Consider the following 10509-nt stretch of genomic DNA (forward strand, 5'->3'; position numbering starts at 1 on the left):
AGAAGTGTCAGGAGTCTTAGAGAATTTCAAGGAATTTAACGCAGATTAACTACAAAACGATTTGTCTCATATGCGAGATAAACACTGAAAACTTACAGTTTAAATGTGGGAGACGATGTGATGGTCTTTTTGCGTAAGGATGGGTTTTCAATTGTTATTTACTGCAAGCTACAGCCACACAAGTATGGTATGTTCAGAGTGACTGAAATATCAACGATAATGCTTATGCGATAGCTCTCTCAGATTCCATAAACATATTTAATATATTTAATGTTGTTGACATTCATGAATATCAAATAGATGAGGCTCACTATCAAAAAGAGAGCTCAGGGTCGTGTTCTTCAAAAATGGAAGAGACCGTAGAAAGACTGGTTGTGCATATCGAATAAGTAATCACACATTGAAAAGGTTCGATAAATTTTGTGTAAATTTGACGTTTGATGTCAAAATAACTATTATTATACTTTTCTGAATAGTATTAAGGGAAGAGTCTTCAGTGATACCGGAAACATGAACAAGTGCAAGAACAAATGCATGAACTTGCACACAATAGTGGGTGGGCACAACAATGATATATGAATTTAATAATGGTGGTATAATTGAGGAATCAACCATAGAGGTATATGGTGGGACAGACTCATGGGGCTCAAAAGAATATATTGCGGACGGAACATGAATAAAATACCAGTAGTGGTTCAAGATTAATTTTCTAAAGAGTTTCAAGAGCTATGTGGAGGGACTTAAAATATGTACCGAGCTCAAAAATATATAATGACATTCCCAAAGATACACACTTAAGAGATCAAGATGACAATTTGTTAAGACCAGAATAAGACCTGTGAGAGAAGTAGTGAACAAAACGTGTGAATTCAAAGACACGATGATGAAGAAGATGAAAAGGGTTTAGTGAAGAGGCCCACGTGAGGGGCATTGTCATGGAAGATGGCTTATATTGGTATTTTTCACCAAATATCATAAGTACAGATTTATTTAAATACATCTCTAAACTAAAATTTTAATTCTAATTTGTCACATGTATCTAATCCTCTTCTGACAGTCTCAGCATATTGATAATTAGAACTTATTCTATTTATAACTATAGGGCCAAACTTTATCGCATCAAAGTGTTAATTTTTGGTAACTAAATCGTAAAGGTGGAAATAGAACATATTGGCCGACAAAATACCTACAATATTCAGGTTTGAGCACTCTTTTTTTCAATAAAGACTCCCATTCATTAAGAAATAAGTCTTTAGTAAGCTTCAAGCTCCTATCAGAGATTTAAAAATGTCAAAACTCACATAAAAATAAATCTACTAACATATTACATATCAAACCAAATAAATCTACTAACATAGTAGATACCAAACCAAATAAATCTACTAATATATTACAGACCAAACCTTGAATTCATTGATTGATCAGACTTAGACTTTTCATGACCTTGGCCTTATTCAAGTATTCACAATGCATGTAAACAAACTTAACTATCCACAGTGATGTTTTATTAGTGTATATACAACATAAACAGCACCTCCTAAATCCTAAAACCGCTCTTCCGTACTAATATTTGAAAGAAGCTTGAAAGCATAACCCTGGAAAGTACTCAACGAACTGTACATCATAGCCTCCACAAGTAACCTAAACCTGCATTCTAGCACAGCCATCTTCGTGCTTTATACGCATAGTCCATACAAAATACTAGGGCAGACAGACAAGAAATTTATCAAAAAGGCACAAATAATATATGTGTTCTATGTACATGCATGATGCAACCATTTACACTCTACAATTTTTTTTTAGCAAAACCTTTTGTCCTCAGCTCCTCTTTCTCCTATTTTATGTATTCACAAAATAAATTGGAAAGCCCCGTCTTCAAGACAAACCACTGATAACACCCTAAGCAGAAAAAACGGCATTTTCAGATTTAACAACAGTCATGGCTTTGCTGCTGCTTGGATTAGCAAACTTTTCCTTTTCACTGTCAGCATCATATGACGACAGTAGCTTCCTCTGCATTGATTAAACGTTTGACGAACAAATCGGTCAGTAGAATGTGATGCACTTTATATCTTAAAAAAGTAAAATGAAATCAATAGTGCTGGAATTTTGTCAAGCAGAATAATAGACAACACTAACTGTGGCAGAATAGAGCATATACACATACATCAAATTTGAGAATAGATCTTATACCAGGATAAGAAAACAATCACAACACACTATAACCCATCCTCTGCTTAATTCCCAACCCATCTAACTTCACCTCTCTCTTGAATGTAGGCAAGAAAATAGGAGCAACAAGAATGTTGAAACAATAAAATTGAAAAATTTATTGCAAAGAGTATTAAAATGAGAAATCCCACATGAAGAAAATCATATGTCACAAATCAAACTAAAGTGTATTTATCAAACTAAAGCGTATTTATCATCATATGAGGCTTCTCGTAGCAAAATAACAAGATAGAAAAATCAATGTGTTTGACCGATTATTATGTAATTTTTATATACAACAAAAATAGCAGAATAAAATTTGACAGAGGCAGCTAAATTAATGTATGTGATTACTATTGCTGTCTGCTGGTAAAATGATAAGAGAAAAAAGAAAATTTGGTGGAAATTAAACTTACATGATCCTCAAATTCTGGACTCATTAAATTAATGGAGAGGTTTCTCATCAACAGCAGTGCCTGCACAACAGAATCATTTAAATTACTCAAGTAGACGGGGAATGATATTAGAGAATAAACATTAGACTTCATTTTCAAACCATTGACCTGCATCCTGCACGTGCTGAAAAGAAAAGAATGATACAGAGACAAAGAAAGGACTTCATATCAATTACCGTTTCAACATTTATTGGGTCCATCTGCTTTAATCTCTGTAGGTGATTAGTTGAATTTGGATCAAATACACTGCCAATGAAGTTGTATACTTGTGCAAAATCTGGTATGACTGCACAGAGAAGTTGAAATAAGAGTAAGGCAAGTATCAATAAACCAGGAATATGCATTAGCAAAACATATGCTTAACAATCATAATATCCTGACATCCAATATGCTTAAATATATGAACTTAAATATTAGTAGTATTCATGCACATTACTAGTTATTCACAAATAAGATTTGTATAATCAAACAGTACTGCAAATGACTAAAACGTAATACTTCAGTATTAATGTTAGGAAAACCGACAAGAGCTTGTATATATTATGCACTCCTTACTCCGGACAGTAATTCATATTTCATAATGGAAAACAAATCATACTCCCTATCATAACTCAAAATCCATACAATGTTCATACATCAAAACACAAACCTTAATGAAAAAACACTCAAAAACCCAGAAGTCTTAATTCAAAACACTCAATCTAACATCAAAAAATGTTGATCAAAACATTATATGAGCAAAAAATTATAGATGATGATGCCATGAGAAAAAAAACAGAGGAAAAATAAAAATAAAAAAAGGAATATAATTAACAAATAACAAGAGACAAGACAGTAAAAAAAGGAGGAACCGAATGGAGGCTGAAAGGGAGGACGGTGGCGATGCTGGAGGGAGGGAGGAACACGATAACTGAGGAAGGAAGGAGAGAATGCTATTTTTCTCCCTGTCTTTGAACGGCTGCGCAGAAAAAGAGGGAGGAACTGGTGAAGCAAAGTTAGGGCTCATATTTGAGCAAAAAAAAACAAAAATTACCCTAAAAACGACTTAAATTTTAAGGGTAATTTCGGTTTTTCGGAGGGGGTTTGAAAGCAGGTCAAGAACCGCTCGGGAATGGGAGCCGTTCCGCTCCCGCGACCTACAACCCACCCAATAGCACCCACGACGCGGAACTGCACCCCTAGGGCATTTGTGGTTGCGGCCGGCCTCCTCGCTGCTCCCCCGGAATAGCGCCACTATCCACTGCTGTCGACTACTCTGCCCAAAACTAGACATCCAGAACATGAAGTTTGTATGAACGGAAATATGTGAGTGGCCAAATCACAGATCTAGTAAGCTCTAATACCATCTTAGGATTTACTGAACCCCATTACCCCACAACAATGAAGCACGGATACTTCAAAATCCCAACCAAATTGTATCCGATACATATCGAAGGAGTAACCAAATTGATTTATTTAAAAAATAAAGCTCCAGTAGATATGTGACTTCATTTTTATCAGACTTATCATGTCATTTTTCAAGTTGGTTTTATTCCCCATAATTCATTAATTCAGGTTAATTATTATTTCTTCTTACATATTATTAATATTACTAGATATATAATTTTAACTTTTATATATACACATCTTATCGTATCTTATATTATTCAATTAGTAATGTATCATTGTATCGGATACATATTGTATCTGATACTCAAATCAATGAAGCACGGGCACGATATGAGTTTCAGATACAATACGTATCTGATAAAGCAATAGGTTAATAATTGAATAATATAGGATACGATACGTCTAAGATACGCATATAAAAATTAAAATTATACATCTAGTTAAATCATAATCTAACTAAAACCAAACACATAACACAATTTTTAACACAATACTAGATTGAAAGGTCTAAAAAAATATGAAAGGTCCGAAGAATGAAGAATGAAAGAAAGGAGAGTTGCAGATATAGTATCCTGAGTCTAAGACTTTTCTTTATAAATAATGTTAATAATATGCAAAAAAAATTATAATAATTAATTTGAAATAAATTTCAAATATCAGTAATTGATAAGTGATAAGGAATTGTGGGAATAAATCTAACTTTGAAAAATGACAAAAATGAATAAATTAAATGGGATTTAAAGAGAATAGTCATTAAAAGGCGAGTGAATGATCATTATCATTAAAAAGAAATAAGTCTAATAAAAATGAAGAGTAACGTATATGCAGCATATCGGAGTCATAACGCCGCTGTATCAGATTTTTTTTAAAAATAAATCAATTCAAACACTCCTTCGATGCGTATTGGCGTCGTATCACAGCGTATCGGCGTATCGGCTACGATTTGGCTGGGATTTTGACGTATCCGCGCTTCATTGTTTCCAACACTTGTAGTTATAAAACCTCATGTTCGGTTCAATTTGCAAGACGGCCTACCACACAGGTTGTGGCAAAATAGGACCCGTATTTGTTTTGCCACAGATAGATTGTGGCTAACATACACAGGGCCTCCAATAACTTAAGCAAGTTAAAATGAACAAGTTTTAGAAAATGAAAATAAAAAACATTTTTGAGAAGTAAACAGCGCCTAACATTCATGAAGGTACTTTAATATCCCACTCGCTAACTCCCTGCCACATCCCCCTCCTGTAGCTTTTTGAAACTTGTAGTGCAAGTTTGAGACTTTTCAAAGACGAGACAATTTCTTTGGCCAAGCAAAGATGGCGTTCAGTATGGGCATACTAAACTTAAATGAAATAACTAGTCTAACTGATAAAAACCTTGCACACAAATTCCTTCTTCCATTTGTTAAAATCCTAAAAAGTGGAAGTATTTAATTTCCACTAGTTGGTTCTTGTAGAAAACTTCCACAATTGCATAAAGAAGAAGCACAATTGGGTGATATCAAAACAAAAACACCTCAGTAACATGGACCTTCAAACAATGGGAACTGTGAATTTCAAGAATTAATTGTAAATTAATTCAATAAAATCTCAAGAAGCACAACACTATTATAAACAACCATAGCATTCAATTTAATATTTTTATTATGTTTTTGAGTTAATTTCAAGTAGAATCAAGTTTAAATTAGAAATAAAGAAGCATTCTAACCATGAACTGGCTTGCCCGTATTGCCTTGATTAATCCCTTTACTACTTGGCAAAGCCAGGTGAGTGCTGTCATTACTGCTGCTATTGCAACAATTAAGTGGAGCAGCTTGTCCAGATCCAGTCCATCCCGTGTCATCTAACAAAAAAAAACTTTCCTAGTTAGCCTATCTTTCCTCAAGCGTAAATTCATCCTAGAATGAAGTGGGAAAAAAAAGTACAAATTTGATGATAAAAAATGTGGAAAAAAATATTGATGGCATTCAGAACAAACGAAACCTGTAGTCAATTGTGGCACACTGGCTAGTGGTTTAGCATTGTAGTTCCAAGATGACAAAGGCAGACTAGTAACTGGTGTTCCAAGCACAGATGATGAATCTGTGCTATAAATGTATGCTGGGTCAACAAAAGCAGGGGAAGATTGCAATGGCCCTGTGACTTGGGATGCAGTAGGAGCTGATAAATGCAAAAATAGAAACCAGTGTTATTCCACGATTCATACAACAGACGAAGACCACTAGTAAATAAAAGTGATTCCATATACCTACCGTTTTTTGGAGCTTTTTGAGGGTATGGGTGAGCCGCTTTTCTCTTTGGCCGAGGAGGAGGTAAGTGTTCACTTGTTCCACTCTTCTGAACTTTGAGAAAATACTTTTGTGCATGACTCCGTATCTAGAAAAATATAATTATACATAGAAGGGTGAAGAAAGAAAAGTTTGAGGAACATATAATGAATGTCAACTAATACATCATCCGAAGATTGATAAAATAAACACTAATCATTACATAATTAAAGACGAGTTAATGACTTTATCTCCTTTCTTTTCCTACTTCAAAAAAGGTGAGAAATCACATTTTTATATTCTTAACCCATCATCTGCTTCAAGGTTTTTGAAGAAAAAATTAGGAAGAATAAATTACACTTAATTATGATGCAAAAAATATAGCTTTTATTACTCAATTTTTTTATTTAAATATACATATTGGTTTGTTTTGACAAAAATCAAACTGTAATGTTACTAAGGAAAGATATGAAAAATAATACAATTCACATAAAACCCCAAACATTGGTTTGGAAACAATCATGTCATTGTTCTATTCAATTATAATATTTAGTGACGACCCTGAATAAATTTACACCAAATACACTGTATGGAATTTAAAATTCAAGAATATAATGAAATACTGAATAAATTTTCTCTTTAAAAAGTACATTACATGTTTTAAAAGAAACCAAAACCATCTAATGTCCAAGAGTAAATTGTGCTTTGTTTCACTTCGAATTATATGATAATTACCTGGATAACTGTTTTTGAACCAACAAAGGCTTCAATCTTCTTCCAGTCACGTTCAAATCTGAAATCAATCATTAGAAACATAAGAAAATGAGCAAAAATAAACCACTAAATCAGATACTACAATACATTGGTTTCGGCATGCAAACAACAGAGGAGGTCAAGGGGCTGCAGGCTTCTTTATTATAGTTTAGGCTACAGATGATGTTATTCACAAAACATGGTATCACACTTATTGGAGAACACAATCTACTGTAGCCTACACTCACAAATGGTAGAATGATAATGCTAGGGATTGTCCTAATACTCACGAAACACATCCAAGAGCTAGCACCGAAATGCATGTTTTTAGCGGATGATATAGTCCTACTAAGAGAATCAAAAGAAGATTTAAATGAGAGATCGGAGACTTGGAGACGAGACTAAGAAATGCATGGATTTCGTCTAAGCCTAAGATGGAATATATGGATGTAAGTTCAGCAAAAGAAGAAGTGTTTCTAACCTAGCAGTGAAAGTTGGAGATCATATCATCTCAAGTCATGCGGTTTAAATATCTTGGATCTGTAATACAAAATGATGAAGAAATATAAAGGGATGTAAATCATCAAATTCAAGCTGGGTGGTTGAAATGGAAAAGGGCCTCATAGATTTTATGTGACACAAAAGTACCGCTCAAGTTAAAGGAAAAATTCTATCGGACAACGGTAAGACCTGCGATGTTGTACAAGACAGAATGTTAAGCGGTTAAGATCAACACGAGAATAAAGTAAGTGTAGCAAAGACGAGGATATTGCGTTTGATATGTGGTAAGATTAGGCGGGATAAGATTAAAAATGACAACATTAAAGAGTGTTGGGGATAACACCCATAGTAGAAAAGATGGTGGCAAATAGGCCTAGGTGATTTAAAAATGTAGAGAGAAGACATGTCAATTCTGTTATAAGGAGAGTAAATCGGATGGAGAAGAGTCAAACAACTAAAGGTAAAGAAAGATTTAAAAACTATAAGAGAAACTATTAAAAAAGATTTCAAAATTAATGAATTTGATAGAAACATAATCTTGGATAGAATATTATGGTAGAATTCGACTTATGCTATAAAGCACGGATACTTTAAAAATTCAGCCGAATCGTATCTGATACGTACCGATACAGCACCGATACGTATCGAAGGAGTATCCAAATTCATTTATTTTAAAAAATAATTAGAAAAATCTCGATACGGCGGCGATACACCTCCTCCAATACGTCAGAGATACGTGACTTTTCAATTTTTTAACAGTTTTTTTTTAATGACTTTTCATTCCTTTTAATTTTTAAATGTTCATTCTTTAATAACCTATTTAATTCCTTCCAAAAACTTACCATTTTACAAGAATGGTTAGTTTCCCATCATTTCTTATCGATTTTCAATATTTTAAATTTAATATATTAAATATAATTTTCTTTCCACATATCATTACTTTTATTTATGCAGGAATCTTTTACTCTGCAACGTTACTTTCTTCTTCTTCATACCTTCATATTTTTCACCAAACTATATCACTTTTATCAATCTAAAATAGTAATATATCGCCGTATCGGATACGTATCGTATCTAATACTCGTGTCGTATCCATACTTCATAGAATCTATGTAATTGATCTCACTTAGTGGAATAAGACTTGGTTGTTGTTGTTGGAGTTTCTAAAAAATATAAACTCTAATTCTTTCCATTATTAGTCACACCATAATCTCTTGCCCGTTATAAAAAATATTAATGTAGATGAAATGAATCTCATAATATAGAAGTAGATAACAAATCAAACTACTCCATTTCAATAAGGTGTTTCCTCACATCCCCAGTCATGCATTCACATACGATTTAAGAACCCATCTAATTCCCTCTAAAACACATTTCATTGCAGAATCTGCACTTTGCAGCCTGTAACTAATATGAAGGAACCACCCTTAAAACCCAGGTATTAAATTCAACCGGTAACACTTGTTTGATGAGTAATAATCCTTAATAGATAGAGACTGGAAGAGGTTACTATTATTATTGTTGTTAAGGAATCCTCATGTATTAACTTTAAATTTCAGTTTTTGACAAAATAGGGTAAAATTTTGGGAAACCCCCAATTAATAACCCAATCATATCAAAAATCATTATTCATTGCTAATTACTTAACTGGTTAAAAGTAAAAACTCATATGAATCCGAAATGGATCCAAACGAGCGTAATTAACAAATATGAGTAAATTCTAGAAACTTACAATTGGAGAGCTTCTAGAAACTTGTCGTGCTCCTGGTCAGTCCAACTCTCTCTGGATTTAGTAATCGTGTAAGGTTTTCGGACCTTCTTATTCGGGTCCTCGGAAGTGGTGGATGCGGCGGCGCTAGTAGGTGGTTGTGGCGGCGGAGGTGGAAGTTGGTTGACACCGGGAAGACCCATATTTGAAGGATCGAAGAAGTAAAAAGCTTGGGTTTGATTAGGGTTTACAGATACCATCAATACCGAAAGCGTGATTTCTATATAGCGTGTGTGAGTGGGTGCGTTCTTGTTAACTGTTGTTATTGTATCTGTTATCAGTATTTGTTATCAGTATTCGGTAATGTTAAGTAACGAACTGTTGTGTAGATTCGGGAAGCTTGTTAAATGACCGTGGTGTCCTCCGCTCTCGTGTGGAGAATGAATGGATGCACGACAGGTATTACAAATAAATCAAAAGGTTGAAATTAAAAAATTAATATTAAATATTTGTTTTAACATAAAAAAGAAACATTTTTTCACGATATTGTTGTATTTTGAGGTTTTTCATTTTCTGATTTAAGTGTTACTTTTGTATAAACAGTCGGTTTGGATGTAGAGGCCAGAAGGAGGTGATGGATCTATAATAACACATAATGGCTAAGATATTTTGGAAGATGGAAGAAGATTGTGATGATATTTTAATTAATGTTGAATATTACTTTTTAAGTGGTGTGTTATTGTATATTTATATTTTTTTTAATATAGCTCTATCACTTCATAAATTTCACTATCCGATACTAAATATTTTCACCTCTTTCCAACAACTACGCAGTACACTTTCATACTCTAATCACAAAATACTTTCTTACTTCATTTTTAATTTAGTGCAACCTTATATCTCTATTTTAACAAAATAAACCATCAATGTCTAAAATTTTGACAGATTCATTTTCTCCTATTATATTTCTTTAATAAGATGAACAAATTCATGTTTCAATATTACTCCTCTTCTCCTTTCTTTGCTATGAATCAATTAATTATTCTTGCCTTAAAGTACATATTCATTTTGCTATTACTTATAAGTAATAGGACAATACAAAAATCTTATTTAAGATAAATCATTTTAATGAAATATATTGTATTTATCATCAATCAAATATAAATATTAATCAAATTTAATTATTATAATTTAAGATATAATTTTACATCTTAAAAATATTT

The 10509-nt window shown here is 33.1% G+C and overlaps 1 protein-coding gene across 1 annotated transcript; it reads right to left on the bottom strand.

The window, feature by feature from the left end:
• Positions 1–1280: 1280 nt before the first annotated feature.
• On the bottom strand, positions 1281–9756 carry LOC127075992 (protein REVEILLE 5). The gene is made up of 8 exons (XM_051017541.1): positions 9311–9756; positions 7060–7117; positions 6310–6433; positions 6041–6217; positions 5766–5900; positions 2843–2952; positions 2628–2687; positions 1281–2013 (listed from the first exon to the last, which is right to left on the bottom strand). Exons 1-8 carry the CDS (start codon positions 9544–9546, stop codon positions 1900–1902), a joined length of 1014 nt encoding a protein of 337 aa, XP_050873498.1. The 5' UTR covers positions 9547–9756; the 3' UTR covers positions 1281–1899.
• Between the last annotated feature and the right edge of the window lie 753 nt (positions 9757–10509).

This window comes from Lathyrus oleraceus, chromosome 4 (genome assembly GCF_024323335.1).
Source record: "Lathyrus oleraceus cultivar Zhongwan6 chromosome 4, CAAS_Psat_ZW6_1.0, whole genome shotgun sequence".
NCBI lineage: Eukaryota > Viridiplantae > Streptophyta > Magnoliopsida > Fabales > Fabaceae > Lathyrus > Lathyrus oleraceus.

What these genes read in the sequence shown, in the direction of transcription:
- LOC127075992 (XM_051017541.1), bottom strand. Translation starts at nt 9,546, where the DNA reads ATGGTATCTGTAAACCCTAATCAAACCCAAGCTTTTTACTTCTTCGAT. An exon ending in TTTCTAGAAGCTCTCCAATT is followed by an intron (nt 7,118 to 9,310) that starts GTAAGTTTCTAG and finishes GATTGATTTCAG; the next exon opens with ATTTGAACGTGACTGGAAGA. An exon ending in GTCCAGAATTTGAGGATCAT is followed by an intron (nt 2,014 to 2,627) that starts GTAAGTTTAATT and finishes TAATCAATGCAG; the next exon opens with AGGAAGCTACTGTCGTCATA.